The 27,550-nt window shown below is 36.8% G+C and overlaps 1 protein-coding gene across 6 annotated transcripts in view; it reads left to right on the top strand.

The window, feature by feature from the left end:
- The window catches only part of LOC126379988 (rab GTPase-activating protein 1-like), a 47,184-nt gene extending 37,083 nt beyond the window's left edge, over window positions 1–10,101 (top strand). For 5 of the 6 annotated variants that reach the window (XM_050029047.1, XM_050029038.1, XM_050029084.1 and 2 more), the window contains 4 exons: window positions 169–340; window positions 1,315–1,454; window positions 1,778–1,871; window positions 4,777–10,101. In XM_050029047.1, the coding sequence (XP_049885004.1) occupies window positions 169–340; window positions 1,315–1,454; window positions 1,778–1,871; window positions 4,777–5,072 (702 nt within the window). In that variant the 3' untranslated portion in view covers window positions 5,073–10,101. Of the gene's footprint in view, window positions 1–168; window positions 341–1,314; window positions 1,455–1,777; window positions 1,872–3,702; window positions 3,743–4,776 lie in introns of all 6 variants that reach the window. The other variant, XM_050029057.1, reaches the window with a different exon arrangement.
- The last annotated feature ends 17,449 nt before the right edge of the window (window positions 10,102–27,550 follow it).

Below are 27,550 nucleotides of genomic sequence, written 5' to 3'. Positions count from 1 at the left end.
GGTTACTAGTTACTGATGTAAGTGAGTAATCGTTACATGAGCCATGTCAGGGGCCTTTGGCGGCTCAATCATAACTGACACCAGGGTTGATGAGGCTGGTATTCCACCTCATAACCTATACGATAAGAAGAATGACGTATATTTTTTAATGTTAAATATTCCCTTCAGACTCGCACGTCGCTTGACGAAGCCAAGAAGAACGCGACTCACTTCGAGGCGGTGACTAACGACTATCGCGAGATCTGTGCGCGGTTGGACAAACAACTACATCAAATACAGGACACCGTTAAAGACTGCGCCGCCTGCACGCTCAAGCTCTCGCAGAAAGATAACAAAGAAGGTATTAGTTTTAGTTTTTTTTTTGTATTAGTTTAGTAGGTTCGAACCCCGGTACCGGACTTGGACGACGTGGATAATAATACTCGTAAATTGTATTTTATTTAGTCAAGATTTCTCAATAGTCGAGTTCCGACTTTAAAGCTGGTACTAAAAGACACAGTTTCTTATCCATTATGTATCTGGAGATCCTTGGGGGAGGCCTATGCCCAGCAGTGGGCGTCATACGGCTGTTGATGATGTATCTGTCGTGGCCAGATCTTAGAATTTACTTATACTTAGAATAATTCATTTATTTACGTAATCAATACTATTAATATGGAAAATTGTACAATTACATTTATTCATCGATTATAATAACAATCAAGTTTTAAACGTAATCGACACCAGCGCCACTACCGGTGGATAATGTTACTAATTTTACGATATGACTGCCAACGTTTGGCCATATCATGAAGTAATCATGCATTTAGTTGCTCATTCGTTAAACGTTTTGTGTTCATTGATCTGGCCAAACTACATCATGATATGGCCAACGAGTGATATTCTATTTCATGAAATATGATCATTTCATTAAATGATCGAGTACATCACGAAATGGCCAATTGTAAGGTCTGGCCACGACATATCCATGAATCCAGTTTAGTTTTAGAGTGTTCTTAAATTTTGACAGTTCCTCATACTATTTTAGTAAACAAACACATTCTTTTGGTTATATTTTTAGACTATAACCCTTTGCGCAGCGTTTAACGGCAATATCATAGTGTTATTATTTAATTTATTCCCTAAATATCGGAAAGAGGAAAATTTAGAAAAACTTATTTTCAATCAAAACTACGTTTTTCTAACTGATGGCTTTTCTTTTTCTTAACTACATTTTATAGCAAATTATCTCGAATTTTAGCTGTACAGAACACTCGACAGTGCTGCCACCTACATTTGAGCTTCTAGTTTTTAACCTCATTCCTTTTATTACAGAATCAGAACAAAAAGAAGGCGAGGAGAAAATTGAAGGCGCAAGCGATACAGAAGCGCGACTGCGGCAGCGCGTGCGCGACTTGGAATTGGAGCTGGCTCAGGTTAAACTGGCTCATGTTCAGGCACAGTGCAGCAATCAGGTACGCAGCTCATCAATTCAAATATATATATTCAGTAGGTAACATGGTAACACTTCGAACCGTCATTTTTTACACACTATAAATGCTGATCTTTGTTGTTATACCCAGGCACAACACATCTTCCACCCATTATTATTCTGATCAAAATAAAGAGAAGTAATATAATTCTATACGTATTATTCCGAATATGGAGCAAAAAACAAATATGTACTGTGAGCAATGATAAAATGAGGTAATTATCACGTTAAATCTGTACAGCGCCATCTATATTTTGTTCTGGGAAATGTAGCCTGGAAAGTCTCTTATTAGTAATTTAATTTCAGGAATTAAGTCATCAATTGAACACGGCGCTGAATGAGATGCAGACTGCTATGAATCAGAAACAAGCTGACACGCCGTGGCTCGTGCGTACACTCGGTGAGTTCTTTAGTCCGCGCGTAAGTTCTTGTCACCGCCTGCGGCTCCCTGGACACTCCAAATATCTCCTTCTTACCGCGTAAGTCCGAGGGAGACAGATGCTCCGCGCTTACGTGTGAGAGGATTTACATTTCAGTGTACATAAACAGCCTATATAACATAAATAGCCTATATACGTCCCACTGCTGGGCACAGGCCTCCTCTCAATCAACCTATATACAGCCTATATACGTCCCATACTGCCCACTACTGGGCATAGGCCTCCCCTTAATCAACCTGAGGGGGTATGGAGCATACTCCACCACGCTGTTCCAATGCGGATTGGTGGAGGTGTTTTTACGGCTAATAGCCGGGACCAACGGCTTAACGTGCCCTCCGAAGCATGGAATCATCTTACTTTTTCGGACAATCAGGTGATTCAAGCCTGAAAAGTCCTTACCAAACAAAGGACATTCTCACAAAGTGACTTCGACAATGTCCCCATCGGGAATCGAACCAGGACCTCCAGACCGTGAGCCTAACGCTCTAACCACTAGACCACGGAGGCTGTTACTATAGTGTATACCATGTAACCATCTTTTTTCGCATCAATCACACACCACATCACATCCAGTCAAATCACATTCTGATCAGTGTTCAGTGTTCCACTTTGGGAAAGTTCCTGGCGGTAAAAAGACGCAAAACTAATGTATAAAGATCTTTATTATCTAACTTTTAGGCAGATAAAACCAAGAGTGTCCTTTCTATTAAAGAGATTTTACAACGGGAATATCCCCAGTTTGGGATTGGAATGTTCCCGTATAATTTGTCAAAAAAGTTAATGTGACATGATACCAAAGTGTATACATATTAATGCTCGTGACCGTACATGCAACTCACGCTTATTACCTACATCCCACCGGGGTAAGCAGAGACTATGGAACTATTGGACTTTGGAAGATTTTTGTTGACATGTTCTTATATTTCGTAATACACCTGTGTATATTTATGTCCATTCCATTCATCGTCCATTCTTACCTATATTTTGTTGCTGACACCTGGAGCCTTAACCAAGTTGCAAACGAATTTAATTAAAAATTTAAGACAGTGATGGATAAAAATGGGATTTGTTAGGATCGACATAAGGTCCCATTCCTATATATTTTTATCACTGTCATTGTCGATTGTCATACTCGTTTGCAACTGCGCTAAGGGACCCGAGGGTCTAAAAAGGCCACATGGAAGCCATTCATCCAAAAAGCAATATCGAAATGAGGATAAAAACTAGAAAGCTCACATGTAGGTGGCAGCACTGTTGAGTGTTCCTAAATTTTGGCAGTTCTCCATACTGTCCAGCTAAAATTCGTGGTAAATTGCTATAAAATGTGGAGCCACGTGGAGTGACTGAAGGATGAGTTACGAAAAAGAAAAGTCATCAGTTGAAAAATACTGTTTTGATTGAAAATAAGTTTTCTTCTTTCCGATCTTTAGGGAATAAATAAATAAATAATAAATGGTAAATAACACTATGATTTTGCAGTTAAACGCTGCGCAGAAAAATAGCTATATATAATATAATATAATCAAAACAATATGTTTGATAACTCAAATAGTATGGGGAACTGACAAAATTTAAGAGCACTCAACAGTAGCGACATCTGATGGGGGAAATAGGCAGTTTTTTTTTTGGAATTTGGAAATAGACAATTGCCTATTCAAATTGCAACATTGCTTTTTTAGATGAATTGCTGCGATGTGGCCTTTTTAACCCCCTGTTCGTAACTTTCCATTTTCATACTGTTTCTAAAATTCTAACCACTTCCATTCTAACTGCGTTTTAATCCGTTTATAGGACATTAAGAACAACATTTTGCCCCAAGTCACGACTTAAGGTGATTTCTTTTCCTATTTCTGCTAATGTGCATATGTTTAAAGGGTTATTGGGTGGGAATCGATTATATATTGGTGATTGTCCTCTAACATCACTTCATTTATATCTCCTAACAGTATTTTTCTATAGCTAATGTCATGGTACTAATCTCCAGTTATTGTACTAACTATGCCAACTCTGTATGTGCTAACAACTTCATTATTAAAAAAAAAAAATATTTCGCTGAGCGTTTTGAGCCTGTATGTAACAGGGTGTTAGTGACATCGTAACGAAACTTTGAGGGATGATTCAGATAATTCTGAGTAATTATCCAGTGGAACTTTCTATCGCAAAAGTATAGAATTAAAAATAATTTAAAAAAGCAAAGAAATATCAAGAATTTTGCGACGGAAAATTCCACTTGATATTAACGCAGAATCATCGCCTGAAACATCCCCCTCAGTATTCGTTACGATATCACTAACACCCTGTATCTATTTATTTTACCAGCCAGTGACACTTAGTTCGACAGTTTTGTACAAAATAGATCTATATGTCTTTGTTACATTATTCTTTTCATTTATATCTTATAATTTATGATAAGACGGCGGTAAGGAGCGGCGGAGATTACAGTAATGCGTGTAACAGCCATTGTCGTTAAAAACGGTTCCATAAAAACCTGTGTGTATGATATATCCGCGCTATGTTTCTCGAAGCGCCGCCCCCGGTTCCTACAAGATCGACCTAAGTGTCACTGGTAAGGGTGTTACCAGACCAATCGATCCATAGCATATATCAACGTCGATCGGAGTTGATCGACTGGTCTGGTAGCTTTAATTTATCGACGAATACCGTTCCACTAACAAATCAATCTATTCTATCGATCGACGTTGTTCGATAGGTCTGGTAGCTTTAATTGATTTGGTAGAAACTATCCATAGACACCGACTATTCCATTCCATCATCGATCGACTATAGATCGATTGGTCTGGTAACACCCTTAGAAACAATTTCAAGCAAACACTCAGTTCAGTAATTATCTTTCTTATTTAATAGGTTCCATCATGGAAGCAGCACAGAACAGGCCGTCATTCCAAACGTACCTACCGAATATGAACCAAGAACCGCAGTCTCCCTCGCTACAGAAACAACACTCACAAAGCCCGCAGAGTCTCGACAGACGCGTGTCCGACCCGTACAGCCCGGACGTCGTGCGGAGGAAGAAGGATCTCAATACCAAGAGGCACTCGATGCTCGTCGAATCCAACCTCACCAAGGAGGCAAAGGATCTAAACCGACGGAGCCACGACGTGACGAACGCGGCCATCGTAAAAAACCTCTCGATGGGTTGACACCAGCGTTCCATTTCCAAATTCTGGATAGCATGAGACTCGTGGCGTTTGTATATTTATCTGTTAAGTGTGCTTGAAAATACCCGTCATTGTTTAGTCGCCCATTCACATGTACACAACATGCGACGTTGTGCATACTCACAACGTTATTTCGCATCTATTTCTCTTGCGTAACAATAAATCATATTACAAATGTAATCGTATAATTAGTTTTAATATACTCAATCACATTATGTATTAATATTTAGTAGAACACGAAAATATAGAATCCCTATTTGTGAACATGCGTATGGACGGCTTAAACTGAGATAATAGTCTGCAATGTGCACATAACCGTAACACTAGTCATTGTAAGGTAGTATAATACAAGCACGTTATGCGTATATATGTTGACCTTAAAAGATTTCGTACGATCCTTTCTGGCGCTTAATACCAAAAAGTCGCATAGGCTGAGTGTTTAATGTTTCCATTGCCTTTCAAACTGAAGTGAAACATTGTTTGCCGGTATGTGTAGCGCCGAACAACCTGTTCCCTGATGAAGCCAGTATGTATAAACACATGTAACTTCATACTTATTTAACTGCACGATTGTAACCTAGATTATATTTACACCTTGGTTATTAAAGGATGGTTGTGTAGGTGAGGGCACAAGAGATTGTTACTGCATTTTTATGGCAGATTAGTGCACCTTAGGAATGTGCTCTGTTGCCTTCGTTTCGTCTGCGTTCGCTAAACGAGCACCTCGTAAAGGTGAACGCGTACCTAGACAGATTAAATAATAATATAAAATGCAATGAGTCGGTGGGTGCGGCCCCTGCGGCGCGTCTCGGTGCGCGGCCACCTTTAGGACTCGAGGAACGACATAGCACGAGTGCCTTGGGAAGAATAGGTTTAAGATACGATCCTTATTATTATTTTAGCGTGTTTATTTCCGTTCAGTATTTAATAGAGTTCTCGAATAGTTGGTTAAGATTGTGTTTCGGCAAATAGAAGTGAAAAGTTTTGATAATATAATATTATGCATGTACTGCCTCAGGGCTAAAATTATCCTTTCACACTTAAAAAACATACATACATTAAATCACGGCAGAGCAAATAATTAATAAAAAAATATATATGAAATAAGTTACAACGAATAAACGTTCTAAATCCCGTCATTTCAAAGACTCAATTATGAGATGCAAAATTAAACGACGATTAACGATCTACATAAACGCACTTTAAATAGTCAAACAATATATCTGTGGCCACAAAAGAAATATTTTAAAAGAATGGAAGGCGATTTAAAACGTCCCACAGTCTACATTGTGTTGCAGATTATGCGACGATGACCACTTGCGCAGGTGTAATCTGTGAGCTCTTCAAATTAATTCAATAATTAAAATGGCGACTAGTCTCGTTTTACGTCATCACTAATTTCGGTGTAGCATTCTCCATTCTTGTCCAAAAAAGTCTAATTCTTTCACTCGTTAATCTGTTCCATGTAGGCTCTTCTTGGTCTTCCCCTTCCATCGTTTTGCATAAAGAGCTATATAACATAAATATTGCAAAAAATACCTCAAATCTATTACTTTCCGTTTTAGTTAGGCCTTACGAGGTTTTTGTACTCAGTGGCGGCCCTAGGGCGCGGTGCGAACGCTTTTAGGGAGGCGCTAGGATCAACCAAGACGGGACCAATGGCTGGCAGCCCCGGATCTGCAGGAGTGTAACTGGATTGGGCACACCTGCCCTGTGAATTAGACCTCTTAGCGGCCACATAAAACTCATACATTTAATGGGTGGTCGTAAACGACATTTTAAAAGATTTAATTAGGTATGGGTCCAAAAAAGCTACAGAGTGGGTTCCTGCAAGTGCTGTCAGACGTCGGGGAAGGCCACGGAAAAGATGGCGCGACGAGTTAGACCGCTTCTCGAAACGGTGGCGCGAACAAGCTGGGAACAGGGAGGAGTGGAAGAAGGGAAGAGAGGCCTTTGCCCTGCAGTGGGACATTGAGGGCTATTAATAAATAATAATTAGGTATATTTCGGTGGCCTAATCGAAAAAACTGTGTTTTGAAGTCTGGCACCACCTGAATAATTTGCTAGAGACGCCACTGTTTATACTCGTAATACATGCAAGTAAATAAAACGTCAAATCTAAATTATGAAGCAAGCCTTACCAAACCAGACCTTATTTAGAGGCACATAAAAGACTTAGAAAATCGAGGAAACAACCTTATGAACGTCGAAAAGTTACTCCTATTTGAAATGTTTATTTATTCCTAGATATTAGTGGATCTTATGATTGCTTATGATATTTTTCTTAGTTTTTATTTTATAATGTGTCTGAAAAGATATCGTGTTTAAGGTAAAATTTATAAAAGAACGGCACATGAAACCGACAGGTGACGAAATTTATTGCTTATGCTAGTAACGCTACAATTTCAACTGATTCCACATGAGCTGGAATCTTGCTTGGATGTTAGATTCCGTTTATTACATAAAAGTCCGTTAATAAGGGTATCCTATAAACCGAATGAGACCCCCAAGTTCTCCCCATTTGTCCGGCCAAGTATAGGCAAACCTACAATAAGTCACGTCAAAAAAAAAACATCTTATAAATTTTAGTAATCGTAGCGGCACTAGCACAACAGTGATTATTTTATTATCTATGGGTTTAAGCCCTATTGGGTCATATAAATAATTATAAAGAAATTTAAGCGTGTAATTGGCTATTATTTTTCGAAATTTTTCTCCTTAGTAATATGATATGACTTGATATTATTTGTACTTTGTAGTAGTAGAACGAATATTATTGGAACTAAAGTTGTTTGTCTTAGATTTCTATGTGCACAGAGCTTACTTTGTATATAAATGCAGTAGTGATGTTAATATTGGTGCCGATAGACAAAACTTAATGTTATTTTAGTCGGATAGCTCTAAAAATAGTGCCGTCCTTCTCTTACATGAATGCAAGACAGAGATGAAGCTAGTTTTAGTACTATCAAACTAAATTAAAATTAAGTTTGTGTGTGCAGGCATTATTATTTAGGCATTATCCCAAGGTATAAAAAACTCATCTAAGATTGACTTTCACTGTTTTTGAAATATATTTACTTCAAGTTTTTCGAATGTCAAAGAAAAGCAGCTAACTTCTTATGATGAGACGTATGGACCAGAAATTAAGCTGGTATTTGCATCTTGTTCAGAATAATCTGTATTATATCCTGCGTAACACCAACAAGATATCTTGTATGTACAATTGTACAGTCAGTAAATTCAGTAATATGTTTTACTTACTCTTAAAAGACACACAACTGCACTGAACTGAGATACATTAACTTGATAACATCCTATATAATATTCGACATTCGTCAAAGTTATTTCAACATACATTCCTATTTATAAAAGTATCACTTCCATAGCATAGTTTTTCCGGTATAAATATTTGACGTTTCTCTATAATTACCTTCGATCATATTGCTGGTAGATGCAGAGTTCCAAACAAAAAAACAAACAAAATATCGTCCTCGCGTCAGTTCTCATGTATAAGTACCTCTTTAAGTATTTCGAAAAAGTCGGGATTATTCGAGTTAACTATAAAAAATCGGCGCGCGAATTGAACGAAACGAGGCGCATCACTGTTAACGCCTCCATTTTATACGCGGCAACAGTCCATCAACCTATAACATAATAATATTATGATCGAAGATTATTACGGTAACGAAAAGTCATAAATTGTTCTCTCGTATATTGAACATATTTGTTTGTAAAAAATAATTCCTCACGCAATAATTGTATACCTATCGACTTACGAAAACATATAATATAGTTTTAGGTAAGCTCTCTAAATTCTAAATTACTACATGGACAACGCTATATCATTATTTAGACAATAACATTATTGTATATCGAAATTATCATTACATATGAATAATTAGGTTTCATAATAATTTTGTTTTCCAATATTTAAAATAGGTACTTATGTTTATGTTTTTTTTTTTATTGTGAATTAATCCTCCATATTGCATAATAAAATGTAGTTCCTATACAAAAATGGAAATTTGATTTTAATTTTTTTTATGTATGAAAAATAATAAAATATGATTATGGCTACACTTGACACAAAACATATATTGTTAAGTGCTATTATCTTTAACTGTCTTTGCCCTTTGCCATGACTTTACTTGCCATATCATCAATACTACAATCCCTTTTTTTAACTAATACTTAAGTTGCTAATATAACAAACTTTTTATTTTGATCTCTAATTCTATGAGCGTAAGAATATATTTATTATAAATTGTAATGAATTTTAAAACACAAATTGAATATAATCGTGTTTAGTATTATGATAATGAAGAGAAAATTGTATATGAGTATAAGGAAGATATTATTCTATTGTGACTAACATAATATAGATTTTGTCTTTTATTATCGAACTTCATTTAGTTTTCCTTGCGTATTTCAATAAAATATTGTTGATAATCGTTTGCTAATTAATGAGAATACCTACTCATTAATGTTTGTTAACTAAATAGGAGATAATCCTGATAAAATGAATGCGAAATTTCAAACATTTTGTTGACATTTTACCACATGATAACTTCAGGCCTAGACGAGAATGATTATTTAGTATCAGTGGTCAACACACTGCAGATGTTCCCAATACACACATGACATGACGTTATTATATAGTATTTCGAAAGCAATGAAACTACTATTTGTGTGAGATAATGCCGCCGGCAATAAATTTGTCTTCAGAAACCAAATTGTCTATCACACACACATCATCTTGTGTTGAGCTCTAAATGCAATTTTACCACCAATCCTTTTAACATTATCATTCCAATTTTAACATGTACCTCTCGTGTAAGTAGAATGATTTACTGTTTAGATCGTCTCATGGGTTTGATAGAAATTATTTAGAAGTTACATCGTAAAAATAGCTTTATAAATACTGCGATCATGATTTTAGAATGCAGCAAAGTTAGTGTGCGCCGAAATGTTGTTTTAGTCTCATTTATGGAAATAAACATTTTACAGATGACACTGTTTTTATTTAAACTTGCTTTACATAAATACTTACCAAAATAAAGTAACGGTTTACGAAATCGTAGTTGATTTTTTTTTACAGCGACATCTGTTGTTAAATAGAAGTTCTAACGCGCTAAGCGCCATCTAGTGTCTAGTAGTAGGTGAAATAGTTACAAAATAAGGCCACTAGATGTCTTATTACTGTATGTGCTCCGTTCCGTCCGTTGCTCCATGTACTTTCGCGCTAATGTTGCCAATTTATGGGAATTTCTCCACAGTGCGGGGTATCTTAAGTTTATTGGAGAATGGCGTTATACGGGGATATTGATATCTCACCGTTAAGGACGTTCACACAGTAATCGCGAGTAAAATGATGAATATTTTTCAAAAAAATAACTTGTTATTTATTTAAAGTTATTAAGTTTTTTGTTTTGCCTTATTAAAATATTTGCTTATTAATTAATTATATCACGGCGCCGGCATGGTCTAACTACGTTACTACGCTACTAAGTTAGAGCGTGGAATTACGGTTCGACTTGTGAGATTGACCTTTGTTTGTAAAGGGCCAAGTCATCTGCTTGTACGATCTTTCGTACAAGGTGAGGTGACTCCGTGCTTCAGAAGGCACGTTACGCATGTGATCCCGGTTACTAGCCGTAAAACATGATCTGCAGTCGACCACCGTGATGGAGACAGCCTTCGCTTAATTCGGGAGAGGTATGTTATGTACCCAGCATTGGGACGGGTTTGTGGGTATTAGAATACATAATTGAAAATACCGAAATTGACTATACCTAATCATTAAAATCATAATCATTCAAATCTATCATGATAAAATGTATAAATTGAAAGAGTATATCTTTAATATAAATAATTAAAATAGGTACGTATAAAGATTAAATAAAAATAATAAAATTAATACACATACACTTGGAGAATTTTACTAAGTTTATTTTGGTATTTTGACAAATTATCATTGGCAACATTGTAGCGCGCGTCGTTATTTAACTACTCGGGTGGTGTCGGACCGCTTGCGGTCCTTACTCAGTCGGGTTGCCGCAACTGCGTTAGCGTGTGTGCGACATAGGTTACTTACGTTAGTTTTTATTCGCAAAAAAACTATGCCATCTGGTAGCTTATGTGCAGTAGGCGGGTGCAGGTCCAGTAAAAGAAGAGATAAACACTTAGCATTTTTCCATTTACCTGTTGACGAAGCAAGGTAAGTAATTAAACAAAACTATCACTAGTCTGCGTCACGAAACAAGTCCCACGGCCGGGGGCGCTGGCGTCACAGTATCTGCCAGAGTGCATAGAATTATTTTGACTTTGTAGTATGACTTGTCAAGTTGTCAGTTCCATTTAAATCCGCGGGACTTGTTTCGTTTAGTATTTTCTAGACGTGTATACCCCTTAAAACGTAGCATGATTAGAATGACAGCAGGACAGAGATATAGAAGATCGCCTAGCGCGAAAAAGACGACAGGTAAATACATCAAGGTCTCTTTCGCACTAACTGTATACAGCTTAGTACGAAAGAGAAGGGAGATATGCCACTCTAATCATGGGGTTATAGTGTCGCAGTATTGTGAAGATGTCATAAGTGTTTAAAACGTTTAAAAATTAACCAAAGTAGGTAGAAGAAAAGCCGTCTAGAGAACCAAGTTTATCATTTTTTCTACTCCTCTACTTTAATCTGGCATTTAAATAACCAAAAAGTCTAATATAAGTACATACATAATTAAACTCTTTGAAAAAGTGTACGCTCTATGGCCTATAAAAGCATTGTTTACAAAGTGTAACTGTACTATAATGTCGCCAAAAAAGCATTGTTGTTGTTTTTTTTTTTTTTGACCTGGAAACTGGCACCTTTACTTTGTTTGGTGCCATAGATATACTATAAAAAAAAGTATACATTTGCCGCCATTTTCCCGCGCGTTGGAAAATAAATTGGAAAATTTTTGTGTTTCGTTTAAAATTACGTCGTCGTAGAAAAAGTATTGTATGCAACGTTGTATAACTAGGTCAAAAAATGCTCGTGGCGTCTCTTATTGCGATGTTCGCCAAGGCTCACATCGCAACTCACGCCACTCGCATTTTTTGACCCTTCTTATACAACTGTTGCATAAAATACTATTATGAAGTTGTCGCAATTTTGTTTACAAGCATTACTTAACGAGCTTCTCATTCGAAGCCATAGATGGCACCACGAGTATTGTTTTTAACGCATTGTTATTGAATTGAATTCATCACTAGGTTTTCTAAGGTTGGGGTTCACTAAGTAGGTAGGTGGGTCCCTAACGAATATTGGATTTTTTTATATCTAAATATCTATTTTTCATATAAGTATCAATCAACCTATATGAGTCACAATATTTATTATTGTGCAAACGCACACTGTATGTAACATTGGTGAGTCCTACATATGACTAACATTCCTACATATCAGTCCTACATAGGATAATGAAAGTCTTATTGCAACCAATGATGTTTTAAATAAACCATTGATAACGACGAACATTGAACGAGCGAAGAATTTAATATGATAAGGACGGGAGAGAGGGAAGACATCAAACGAGCAAGACAGACTGATACTGACAGACGAGCACAGATTAATAAACGAACTATGATTAAGCTGCGTTTAAAACGAATTTATACCTAAAAGAAATACTTTTATTTGTAAATAAAATAATTATTATACTTTAGCTGTCTGTCCGTATTTTTTCTGTAGTTTCTAATTTCTATTAACTACACTTACTATCATGATCTGTCGATAACCCTAATTGTTTTATCTTTTCAGGCGCAAATCATGGGTAGATATGATTGGCAGGCCCGATTTAGCCATGCCAAAGACAAAACCAAAAAGTCATTTTGTATGCTCTCTTCATTTTGAGAGTTCGATGATAAATTATAAAGCACTATTACGACAAAATGCTCTGCCTACAAAAATGCTCTCATGTCAACCGGTTAGTTCAACTTCAAGAAGAACCCGGGCTGAACCGAAAACAAAAGACGTAGCGATACAAACTTCAATTCAATTATCAGCCATTACCGCCAATAGCGCTTATACGAATTCATTGTCGGTACACCAATCTTATAATTGTAAAACTGTGAATACCCCAATGGCCCTTTCGTCATGCACATCTAGAAAAAGAAAACTTGGTAGTGAATTAAAGGAGCCCAAAGATAAAGTAAGAAAACTTGATATCGAATTGGACAACATAAAGCAAGAAGTGCAATCTGAAGAATCACAATCTTTTGAACAGTTTAGTTTTCAAACAGATGATGAGGTCACAAAAAGATTTTGTAGACTCATTCAGTGGCAGAGCGAATTGAAAAATAACCGCAAAGGCAACCGATACGACCCCGAGTTCAAGTTGTTTGCTTTAAATCTACATTTTTCTAGTCCGCAGACGTATCGAAGTATGAAGACATTTTTAGGGCTTCCAAGTGAAAGTACTCTTGAAAGCTTTAAAATGGTGGTTCCACTTAAATTCGATGATCGTACTTTGGAGTTCTTATCAGCCAAATTAAAATCTTTGCCAGAAAATGCTAAATACTGCACTCTGTGCTTAGATGAGATGGTTCTCAAGAGACATTTACATTACGACACCAAAAGAGACGACATTATAGGTCTTCATAATGTCAATGGCGAAGTAACATTGGAAATAGCATCTCATGCCTGTGCGATAATGCTCAGAAGTATTGCTGTCGATTGGAAACAACCTATCGCATATTCTTTCTTAGGTTCTCCAAAACATTACGATAAATTGGAACAATGGCTGGATGAAGTTATTTTGAAACTTTCCGACATAGGGATAGAAATTATGGCAATCGTCTCAGATCAGGGATCAAACTTCGACAAGTATGCTAAGCGGATAAAAAAGGTCACAGCCGAGAAGCCTTACTTCTTATTGAACAATAAAAAGATTTACTACATCTTCGACGTACCACATTTAATGAAATGTCTCAGGAATAACTTGCTGACAAATAATTTAGTATATGATCATAAAAAAGTTACTTGGGAACATATACATGTACTATACTCTGAACAACACAAGAAAAAGTTAAAATTAATTCCGAAAATCACGGAGGCTCACGTAAAACCAAACAAAAATCAAAAAACGAGAGTTAAGTACGCTGCTGATATTTTTAGTAACTCCGTCTATGCCGCATTACAAATTCTCATTTCTAATAAAACTTTACCAGAAGAAGCAAAAGCAACCGCCGAATTTGTGCACAAAATGAATAATTTGTTCGATATTTTAAATTCAAATACAGTCCAAACCAACAACAAATTCCAAAAGGCATTCTCATTGAAAAAATACCAACTTGATGTGTTAGAAGATGCTATGACGGTATTCAAGAAGTTAAAAGCTATTGATTCAAAAAAAGGCGTTGATAATACAAAAAGATTAAAAACGTTTAAAAATATACAAATAACTATTCAATCAACAATTATGCTATGCAAAGATTTGAAGAAAGAAGGATTTAACTCTGTGTTTACGAGACGGCTAAATCAACATTGCCTAGAAAACTTTTTCGACGCCGTGAGAGAACAGGTTGGTAACCATCGAAACCCCACAGCAATAGAGTTCATGAGGGCATTTTCAAAATATTTCCTCAGCAATATGCTAAAGAACTCCAGGTTTGCTAACTGTGAAGAAGATATCTACGAGCTGCTTCAGAAGAACGAAGGTTATTTGAAAAGGCAGCAACCGGAAAATCGGTACCGCCGCAATATACCTTCGGTTTTGACTTTACATGGTGACACCGAATACCGTTTCGACTTGCCTACTAACGACGCCTTAACATATATATCAGGGTATTTACTTTACAAATGTAAGAAGAAGCATACATGCCCTGGCTTTGATGCACAATTACAGAACAAATCAAATGAACTTATGAATAGGTTGTTTAGCAATTTCAAACCGTTTAAGGAAACACCTTTCTACGGAAAGCTAATAGTACCAACAGCTGAGTTTCAAAATTATGTAAAAGAACTTGAGACTGTGTTCATACATAATTTTGAAAAAAATATGACACAACGACCCGGTAGCGCTGTTTACGAAATTTTAAAAAACATATGTTTTTATCCGCCTTGTTCTTGTTTCCCACACGACTATTTGTTAAAACTTTTTATTAGATTTCGAATTTACACAACAATTAAATTTAATAACCGCGAATTCAGAAAGGGCAAGAAATGTATTAGCAATTAATAAGAGATTTATATAAAAATATATAATAGTAATAAAACATAATATGAAACTGTTTAAATGTTTTTTATTGCCTAATTACACGTTCATCTCTATGACTATTATATTATAAGTCATATAGTATATCCATCCATAAGTCGTTAAAACTATTGGCTTTTTATCCATGGATTTGAATGACATAGATACATATACAATTATACATACATACATGAATTGACCGTAATCATCCCGTCACGTAATCCCTAAAAAGGTGGGCAGAGCCAAAAGAAAGAGCAGCGACTTTTGATACATTTATTTTAATACTAGCTTTTGCCCCCGACTTCGTCCGCGTGGAAGGAATTTTCCCGGTAATTCCCATGGGAATTTCGGGAATTCCTTTCTTAATGCACCTCTACGGTAGGTACCTAAGCTGCGTCCCTTCCAAATTTCAAGTGCCTACGTTTAACCGTTTAGGCTGTGCGTTGATATGTCAGTCAGTCAGTTTCTCCTTTTATACCGGGTGTTAGTGACATCGTAACGAATACTGAAAGGGATGATTCAGACCATGATTCTGAGTTAATATCTAGTGGAATTTTCCGTCGCAAAATTCATGAAATTTTGAGTTTTGTTTTTAATTATTTTCAATTCCATATTGTGCTTTTAGCTGCATAGAACCCAAATTTCAATAAAAAAAACAATAATGACAAATTATCGAAAATTTTCGATGTAATGGAGACAACAGCTGCTCGAACGGGTCAACGGCCACACGCACCGCGCCGCGCGCCCCGCTCCGCACGCCCCGCTCCGCACGCCGGCGGCGCGGCGGCGGCGCGGCCTACAAAGTAGGCACTACGAACCGATCCTATTTCTTTCTCTGTCTATCGTAAATTATAAATTTATTTTATTCTTATTCTTAAATGGACGGATAATCAACAGGCATAAAATTTATGGAATACACGTCAATTTTAAGCAGAAATCTAAAACAACCGACAGAATTAAGTTACCAGCGAGATACCTTTTTGATTCGACCGGGTTATTCATTCATTTACTCATAGGAATCAGGGCCATTATCTACCTAAAACAGTTGAAACAGTAAATAATTGTATTCTTTGTTGTCATTAGAATAACTAACAACCAACTAACACAACCACCACAGATTAGGTAATTAGTTACCTACTATGTCAACCATCCACCAACTTAGTATGTAAGTACCTACGCAAAACCTCGCTACACAAAAATCGAAAATAAATAAATAAATAAATCTTTTAGATCAATATCCATTATTGTTACAAAGCAAGACCTATCGGTACTATCGCTAGTATCGATCTAAATGTACTATCACTACTTTCGATAGTTTAGACAATTTTCAAGTTCAACAATTGATAATCTACCTATCGATAGTTCGGCAACTCCGCCGCGTAGGCAATGGCGGCATGTTCAAAGAAAAAAATTGTCCGAGTGGAGTGATCTTATTTTTCTTGTTACATGTTGGTACCGTACCGAGGTACTAAGTACTAAGTTATTCGTAGTTTTAAATCTCATTGTTAAATCATCAGTAAAGAACTAATTAAACCTATCCTGTTCTGTGTACAATATTCATGTAACGGCTACGTGCTTACATAAGTACCTAGTAGACGGGAGCAACGACTTAACGTACCTTCCGAAGCACGGATCATTTTACTTTCGGACAATCAGGTGATCAGCCGGTAACGTCCCAACCAAAGGCCTTATAAACAGATTTTTGTGATATGTCCCCACCGGAATACGAACCCGGACCCTCCGCATCCCATCGCTCAACCACTGGACCACATAAGCCAAGAAGGTTCTAAGACATAATTAAAGGATCCTGGGACGCAAGACCTCCGAGTTAGGGCTTGTTTGATCTGTCTTGATGGATACTCGGACGTGAATAGCCTCACGGATCAAGGGCAACGCGCGCCAATAAAGTAGGCATTACGAACAGATACTAGGTATTTCTTTGAGTTGATAGGTATCAAGTGAAGTTTCCTGTCGCCAAATTCATAAAAAAATAGTTTTTTTTCAGTCCCATATTGTGTTTTAAGCTGCATAGAACGGACATTTAAAATAAACAAATAAAAATTACTAATTATTAAATTTTATCAATGTCATCAATAATAATAATAACGTATCTACAACTTCAGCTATGCGCAGGTGAATAGCCGGCGCACGGGTCAAGGGCAACGCTCGCCAATAAAGTAGGCATACGAACAGATACTATTTCTTTCTCTGTCACTTGCACCATAAACATACTCTCTCTCTCTCTAGTCGTCGGCTCGACTCGGCCGCGGCCGGTGCGTCGTCGGCGCCCTTAGTCGGCGCCTTTGATGCTTTGCGCTAACGCCGCCGCCGCGCGCTTCCGCTCAGTCGAATACTAAGCTTGACCCGAATCGCGTGATGTTTTTCGAGGATATTTTTTTCGTGTTTGTGAGTGTTTGTTTCATTCTGTAAATGAGTAGTGTCGACTATGATGATAGATCATAGACCATTTACTGCGCAAAAGTATGGAAGATTGTTGATGTTTATTAAAGAGCAAGGTGTTGTGTTTGTGAGTGCGTGTGATACCTACCTACCGCGGAGGAAACGCGATGTTGCATACCTACGTGACGTGACATGTTCTAGGGTACCTACCTAGGTACTTCATCCGAAGGAATAACAATTAAGGTAAGGCAAGAGTAGAGTTTTTATTGTTAATAAGTTAGGAACGTTTTAATAACTGGTAGGTAGGTACCGTGCGTGAAAAATCGTGGCAGTAGGTGTTCTACTTCAACAAACAACATTTTTAAACGTTGAACCACTAAGCATCTAAATACAAGAGAATGAAAACTCCTACCTAGATATCAACATCGTATCTCACACGCGTAACGTAGCCGCGCGTAAGTTTAGCGTCTGTGTGGCGCGTTGTTCGACTTACATTGCGGCACAGTAAAAATTGAAAATCTTAATTAAACATTTGCGACAAGAAAAACACCCACCATCGTTTTTAGTACAATAAAATAGGCGTTCCATTTTTTTTTTCGTTACGATGTCACTAACACCCTGTATATTTAGATAATACCTAAAATTAAATCCGAATCACGGGTCGGGCTCTTGACCACTGAATTGGACTTTATGAGTTGAAATTCATGTTTGGATCATAGATTATTCATATCACCTGGTTTCCGGGATTTGTACTCAGATAATGGTAATAGGCTCCCATTATCTATATCGTCTTACAAGCCATCTTCGGGCGCATCAGCGTTGTGCCGACTAGGAGTCGAAGTGGTCGCCATGGCCGAAAACGGTCGGAGATCATCATCGTTCGCTCCCATTATATGGGACTGAAACAGCTGGCGAGGAGTGGGTGTAAGTATATTATATACATACCTACTGCGGCACGACACGTGGAGGCCCGGACTCCCGACGTGCCGGCAGAGTAGTACTCAAATGAAAGCAGGAGTCCAACAGCAAACAGTTTATTGTAGAATATACCTAAGTATAATTGGCACTTCACAAACAGGAACTTAAAGTCACAGTTAAACGATAACTTCACACAACGAACTGAAATATCACTACTCACTACGTAGTATAAAACAAAGTTGCTTTTTCTGTCCCTATATCTCTATGTACGCTTAAATCTTTAAAACTACGCAACGGATTATGATGCGGTTTATTTTAGATAGAGTGATTCAACAGGAAGGTTTATAATATGAATCACGAACCTACTTAGCTCAATCTGGAGTGCCACAGGGTTCTCATCTGGGACCTGTTCTCTTTTTAATTTTTATAAATGACATAATTAACGTAATACACCATAGCAAAGTCTCTCTGTTTGCCGACGACCTCAAAATTTATAAAACGATAAATAATTTAGATGATATTCAACTTTTACAATCTGACCTGAATAATATCAAAGTCTGGTGCGATACTAATGGTATGAGACTAAACGCGCAAAAATGTTTTCATATAAGTTTCACCAAGAAATACTTGCCTATTAGATCTAGCTACTTATTGAATGACACCGTGCTAACCGAAGTGAATGAAATGAAAGACCTGGGAGTTACTTTGGATAGGAAACTTAAATTTACCAATCATATTGATACGATAGTCAAAAAAGCCGCACGTATGTTAGGTTTTATAAAACGGAATTCACGTGGGTTCAGAAAATTTCAAACGCGGTTGATTTTATATATAATAGTTTAGTGCGCTGTCAGCTAGAATTTGCCTCTGTAGCTTGGAATCCCGTTTACAGTGATCCATCTCAAAGAATTGAGACAATCCAGCGTGCTTTTACAAGACATTTAGCCTACGTATCGCCTAACATACCAAATAATCTAACATATTATCAAAGACTAAATTTATTTAAAATCACCACCTTAAAAAATCGCCGCACAATTGCAGACCTTATATTTTTACACAAAATTTTAAATAATAAATTAAAATGTACTGAACTTGTTAACGCTATCAACATAACTGTCCCCTATAGATATCCCCGACATCCCGTTACAAAAACGTTCACATTACCACGATGTAGAACTAACTTAGGATTACATCAACCCTTATCCAGAGCATGTGCATCCTATAACGATTTGAACGCGAAATCTCTTCAACTAGATATATTTTCTGATTCACAGCGAGCTCTGAAGAGCAAACTGACAAGACACTATCTCCACCAAAAATTTGTTAAATTAGTATAGTTTATTTGTTTTTTGTACCATCTAGTGCAATAATATCATATATTAGTGTTATTAATAGTGAGATTTTAGCTGTTGAGAAGTTAGTCTCAACAGACTAGATGTTGTTTTCTTTTTATGGTGAATGTTGTGTTCACTTGTAATAGGCTTACACATAAGTACTGTTTTACTTTGTTTAATTATGTTCTAACTAAATGTTATAATGTGCATAGCTGTAAGTGATCCATAAATAAATAAATAAATAAATAAATATAACATCCATTAAATAGTGGAGAAATACTGTTTTTTTTTGAGGTTTTTAATGCGATGTCGTAAATAATTTCATTTTTTCGAAAATTAGATGCAATGGACACGTAGATCACAGTTGAAAATAGTGGACACGGCGCCTCAGTTATTAGTTAAGTAATATACATGTTACTCTTATCAAGGTCGCGGATATAATGCTATCGCGGATGTTAGTGCATAATAATGGAAGAGAATTTTGAAATTTAAAATGTTTGGCGGTAAAAAGGATAGGCCAGTATGTGCAGAGTTTCTTACTCTGCTACAATACTATACACTTTTGCCTACCCCTTCGGGAAACAGGTGTGATGCTATATTATTATGTTATATATAAATATATAAGTAGGTATACTAAGCTACTTTTGTAATAGTTTCTGTGAACACTAACATACAAAATGTGTAAAAGTAAAAGGCAGGTGTAGCTAGGCGGGGTTGCACCGCTGCACGCGACAGATGCGTTAAGCTCTCTCCCTCAAAACTGTGGGAACGGAAGTGCAGCAAGCAAGTTGCAGTAAAAACAGCAAGGGTGTTGCTACGATACTTTAGTTTGGCGAGAATGTTGGGTGCGATAACATTTAAGTTGAAATCTAAATATGAAATTGGGTAATCCAATTATTTAATGACATAAAGTATTTTTATTACTTATTATAATTTGTATAAATTCATTTCCCTATCTCGGGTCTATGGAGTCCCGGACTTTTGGAAGGCGTGCGAGGACGCACGAAAACGCCTTTCGACAATTTTATCTTGAAATGTGCGTGTGGTGTGACACCAACCGGTGTTTATGTACTATGGGAGTGCACCCAAAGACAATCTACGTACTCATATTATATTATAGGTAGGTACTTACTTACCTACTTCAAAGTCATAAAGCCTAATGACCTTTTAAAATCCATTGTTGAATTACTTAATGTGCACGAAGTTATCTTAAATAAGTAAGTCATTAATTTAAAACACGCGTTGCAAATGGAACAGATTCAGCTTATACATAATCATAATATAATATCTCACGGTATAAGTAAATATACATCTCACGGTATATACTTAAAGTGTTATATAGGTAGGTAAGTCTAAATCTAAATCTCAAACTTTTCATCATGCTCCTACCATTATCCCACTGGTAGGGTCGGCACAACACGTATTCCTCTTCCATTCATTTCTGCCAGTCATCATCTCTGTACTCACACCTTTCACACACATATCCTTCTTCACACAATCCATCCACACTTTCTTGGGTCGTTCCCTACCGCTATATCCATCCACATTCATACTTATAACTTTTTTCGTTATATGCCTTTCATTCCTCCTTATCACATGCCCTTAAGTCACAAACCTTTATTAGAAATCCAAAATCGCTGTACCTATTTATAAACCGTACGTAATCAAGAACATATAAAGCCTCCACTCTTTCAGTATTTACTTATTATACCTATTATATCTTATTTGTCGATCTGGTTCGTCGTCACCGTCACATCGACTTGTCCAAGTCTTTCACTAAAATAAAATTAATAGGTAGGTAAGTACCTATTGCGAGCGGTCATATTTCACGTTCACGTAACGTTGACAGCTCATGTCTGTATTTCGTACTGAACTTTCAATAATATAATGATTGTGATCTTTCAATGTATTTTTATTTATGTAAGTATAAGTAATTTAATTTCTTATGTAGGATGGTATTAATAAACGTCTCAGCTTCGAGACTGGTCTCAAGATCATGTCCATGTGACAGCTCTTAAAACAGGGACTTGAGTATTATGTTGAGGGCAGTCTCAGCTGAGATTAGTTTATTAAAATTAATACCATCCTTAGAGCACACCCCGGACACTTCACACAAACAACCTCATTTTAAACAGACACTACACATTTTATGCTTAGAGTCAGTACAAATGTATCCCAGCAGTTTGTATCATGAAGAGTGGAATTCATAAGGTCGATAATTCGAAGCCTTGAAAGTGTGTCGTAAGCCGAAAAAGTACACCTTTAGGTATTTTTTAGTTTTAAAACGACTTCAAACCAAACCACAACCAAACAACCCCTTAATTACCCATTGGCCCCGATTCCTGCAGACACCGCCTAATTTTATTTTAAGTTATATCCGTCTTTTTCATATCCGTCGAAAAGGAAAGGGACGGATGATTCACAGCTCTTAATTTTAGGAAGAATGAGTAAATGAATGAATAACCCGGGCGAATCAAAAGGTACGTCGCTGGTACGCAATCCGTTTGACGTGCTGTCTACTTAACTGTGTCGGGTTATTGACAGATGTAAAATTTTTAGACGGTTGGTTTAGATTTGTGCTTAAAATTGACGTGTGTTCCATAAATTTTATGCTTGTCGATTACCCGTCCCTTTCCTTTTCGGCAGATAAGAAAATGACAGATATAACTTAAAATAAAATTAGATGGTATTTACAGGAATTAGCACCATTGATGGGATAAAGTCGTAAGCTTGTGTTGTTAAACAACAACAACAACTTCCAAAAATGATTCGATTTTACGCCGTTTTATGGTACAGTGATCGAATTTCACAGTAAAATAACCTTACAGCTCACAAAAAGGAAACCAATAACAGATATTCAATTAAGAAAGTCCGCCAGATTTCCCGCGCAATTCGCACGGTGTTTATTTGCGTTGCGCGGGCGCATAACAAGTGAAAACTGTGCCCGATTGTGGGACTTTCTCACGTCGACACACTCATGTGAATATTGCTATGGTTATAAGGTGAAAATACACATTTTATGGCGACAAACTGAGTGTTAGTAAACATTTCTTTGTTTGAAATGGGAGTGCAATTAAAAAATCTTTGTGTATACATCCCTAGAACAAACTGTTTATGGATAAAGTTATTTTCTACTGTCTAAGTTACAGTGTCTTTGTCATATAGGGTTGTCATATAGGGTTGCCACATTGGGGTACTTTTCGACTAATGCGCCATGTTTGGATATCTCCAATTTTAGAATGTGGAAATTTTGTTAAAATCATTAGGTAAATTACCTCTATATTTCTTTTATATGCAAGGTGGGGAAACTGCTAAATACATATTTGGCATCCCTATTTTATAAGTAGCCATTATTCATAGTAAGAGCTGGTATCTAAACAATATAAGTAAGTAATACCAAAGTACCAAGTAAGTTGAGGAGCTCGGTGGCGCAGCGGTTCACGCGCTCGGTCTGCGATTGTTGAAGTTAAGCAACTTTCGCAAAGGCCGGTCATAGGATGGGTGACCACAAAAAAAAGTTTTCATCTCGAACTCCTCCGTGCTTCGGAAGGCACGTTAAGCCGTTGGTCCCGGCTGCATTAGCAGTCGTTAATAACCACCAATCCGCACTGGGCCCGCGTGGTGGTTTAAAGCCCGATCTCCCTATCCATCCATAGGTAAGGCCCGTGCCCCAGCAGTGGGGACGTTAATGGGCTGGTGATGATGAATACCCAAGTAGGTATTACTTATATTGTTTAGGTACAGAATGTAGCTGGTGCTTACTAGCTACATTGTATAATCCTTTGGTAGTCAAAAGTATTATAACATGCATATTAGAATCAATCAGGTAGGGTCACCAGTATTAATATGTATACACTTTGATGCCATGTCACATTAACTTTTTTGACAAATTAAACCGTAAGTCTCGTTAAATGTCAAATATGATAGTGCGACAGGGTTCTAAAGTTGGTACATGATATCAGCCATGACTGTACTTAGTGGATCACATGTTAAATGCACTGAATAAGTACCGTGATTTCGTAGATGAACAAATGAATACAAACTTTTTTAATGTCAACAATTCAATTCAATGTAGAGAACATTATTGGCGAGAAGTAGGTGTATTCACACAGGTGTATAGGTACTATTCACCCCTGCCTACCCCTTCGGGGATACAGGCGTGATGCTGTGTTAAATTTTCAGCAACATGTACGTAAAACAAACTTCAAGAACTCTGCTTTCCTTCGTTTCATAACGAACTATCAAGATATCCTTATAATGTTTCCACTCTACTTGTTCGTCTCACGCCACTAGGCGCATTGAGAAAACATTTGGAATGTATGAATAATTGAACAACTATGTAACTTAATTTGGCTTTCCAAAGACCATTCAATTGGCTATTGTAACAATAAAATATGCAGTATGTCGGATTTGGTAGTTCATCATTTACCGATAATTATCAAATAGTTTTTTATTTATACAAACTAAGAATGCAATTTTTTATCTGTGAAACCCGAAACACGGGCGGCCATGTTGAGCTTCGTGTGACGTCACATATCACAAAATAAACAAAAACTATTTGTCAGGTTTCAAATTATACTGTTTGACAGTTTTTTGTTTGTTGAACTGTGACGTCACTAGGCAAAATGTCACGTGACCAATCGTTTTCGCGCGAAATTTAAAATAATTGAAGAAAAATATGTTTCTTTCTATTATATAAAGCTTTTTCGAGAAAATAAATTATTTTAAGAGCTATAAGAGCAATTGTAACATTTTAAAATACTTATCCGAAAACTGTCAAGTAGTCAATTGCCTGTACTTTTTACGAGGGCCTCAATTCTGTTAACAGTTTAATGATCATGTCTCAACTGACGTATGTTCGCGAAATTGGTAAATTGGGATCTTTATTTGGGAACTTTTATTGCGTTAATGTATTATTAAGGATGACCTATATAATGTAAAAACAAGTATGTTATTCAGGCGTATATGAATACAAATAACGCATACAATAAAAAATAATACTACGTATAGAACTTCAACTCTCCACGCGCCACCAGCGGCTAGGTTTACCTCACTCCCAACCCCCCTCGGTCTTAATTTAGTCTTCAATCGCATGGGCGTCAGATGTCACACACACAGATGCGCGTGTACGATGACGTCAATGTGTAATGTCTGTGTAAATCGCGTTTTTTTGTATGAAGTGTAAGGGGTGTGCCCGCGTGCCCTGACACCTGTGCGCGGAGCTTGCTGGAAATATCTGAATGCCATCGAAACGATAAGAAGAAGACAGTAAAGAGATCATCACTCACGTACCTTTTTGTTTTTCTCCAAAAAGAACGCACGTGATCAAATACATCAAAATGCCCTAGAAATGTATGCAGTACCTCTTTAGAAATTTCAAAATAACAGATAATAGTTAGGAGTCATGCAAAAAACAATAGTGAGATAAGACCGATGATAACAGATTGTACCGTAAGATAACTAGAGTAATCTCTTTGGGAATATTATCTAAAAATTCCGCTTGCCGTTTGTCTTTGTCCGCAGAGACAGTCGAACATAAATTACATCCACAGTTTAAAGTTATCTCTGTTGATCAATTTCCAGTCAAAATCTTTGCGGTTATAATGTTATGTATCTAGTAAATAGTTACTAATCGGCAGTAGATGGAGAGACAATTTACCAATGTAAGTAAGTAGGTAAGTATATTGGGATTAGGGAATACAATCCTGAACTTGCGGGATCCCGATCTCGCGAGATCTCGTCAAATTTTTCGGGATCAATCCCGAAGCATAATTTGACGAGATCCCATTCGAGATTGACGGGATTGGGCGAATCTCCTTGAGTTATAATTTATGTTTTAATTATGTTGATTTCCAAAGAAAACTTGATTACTTAGTAATATTGAAGAATAAAGGTTTTCTTTAAAAAAATGTTTCGTTTTAATTAACCTCACTATCACACGCAGTTTTTATCGTTTTCGTTTTTAACTTTACATTTTTTTTATTAGCTAGAATAGATGTAATGTTATTATTAATTTGAGTCACGTCAGGGGCCTTTGGCGGCTCAATAGTATCCCTGACACTAGGGTTGATGAGGTTGGTAATCCACCTCACAACCCACACGATAGAAAAAGTAGAAGCTTATTACGTTTATCCCTTCCCACAATCATCAAACTTTCTTACTAAGTATTTCCAAAATATTTTTACCCAGAAAGCAGAAATATAAAAATACTCCAACCCAAAACGTGAACTTTCACAATTGGAATTGGAAAGCTTTTATCGTGTTATCGTTGCAATCACCACGATTACCTCTAAGCTCATTGCAAGAAGTGCACAACCAGGGTACAGGTGCATTCACAATTGCATTTATATTTACTAAAAAGTTCAAGAGGAATTCGTCTAAAAAAAGCAATATTGCTATTTGACATTTTTGTTTGCATCGCACACTTAATTTTATATGCGCAAATGTCAAATTGCAATATTGCTTTGTTAGATGAATTGCGTCGATGTGCCCTGTTTAACCCCCTAGTTGTACAACCAGAGACGACCATGTCACTATCTAAACGATCACAGATATTTTTAAAAGTAATATTAACGAAAACTCATATTAGTTCATACACATTTATATTGACATCCAATACTCATTATACACTTACATTTGTTTCGATTATCTACCAATTACTAGTATTTATTCAATCCGACTAATATAATTTAATATCTGTAAATCAACCATGACCAATTCCTTTTCGTGCCCGGTCGTCGATTCCTCTTTTCTTCTTAAAAATGTCCGTCATTATGTTTCTTTTTAAAGAACTGGACCATAGAGTTTTGGCCAAAGAAGTTTTTACTTCGTTCGGCGACAACAGTAAGTACGTATAGGGTTGCCAAATTGAATTCGTCGAATTTAAAATTTATTTCTTTGCGTTTTTCTAAGCGTTTCCAACTTGGCTGGACCCTCAATATCGGCGGCAGGTCTCGCATGATTGAGTCGTTACTAGGTTCATGGTAAATTATGAAATTCTGATTACTAAATAAAGACAGATCTAAAACTAACGGAAAACATTTTCCTGGTGCAGGACGAAGAGTTACTGTTCTATCTCTCTCTCCTCGGCATTTATTATTCCCATCTGATGGTGGGGTCTGCCTTCTTCGTACTTCTCTTCCACTTCGCTCTATCAGACGTATCGTTCTCGGAGACATTGCACATGCACAGGTCCTTTTTGACCACATCCGCCCGTTTTTGCTCGTCCTCTTGGTCTAAGCCCTGGTATGTTTAGATTGGCTGTAACATACCCACATAATCTGGAGGTCTTCTTTTTACGTGCCCAAACCAACGGAGAGTTACTGTTCTATATGCTGTATTATTCTTTATTCTACGGCAGCATGATAGAATATGCTGTGTACCCTATTCGATCTGTGAATATGATAGTTTGTTAAATTGCTGCATAGAATCTCGTTTATTTCTTTCAAAATGTTATTTCTGCGTTAATGGGTGTGAAAAATACATTAAATTGTAAATGTACGATATGACCACAAGTTTAGATTACTATGTGACAATTGCATTGTGTCTATCTTTGAATTATGAGAAGATAGAGGAAAAG

This window comes from Pectinophora gossypiella, chromosome 3 (assembly GCF_024362695.1).
Source record: "Pectinophora gossypiella chromosome 3, ilPecGoss1.1, whole genome shotgun sequence".
In the NCBI taxonomy this organism is placed as follows: domain Eukaryota; kingdom Metazoa; phylum Arthropoda; class Insecta; order Lepidoptera; family Gelechiidae; genus Pectinophora; species Pectinophora gossypiella.
The sequence above is the reverse complement of the archived record's forward strand: the minus strand, read 5'-3'. Positions and strand labels throughout refer to the sequence as shown.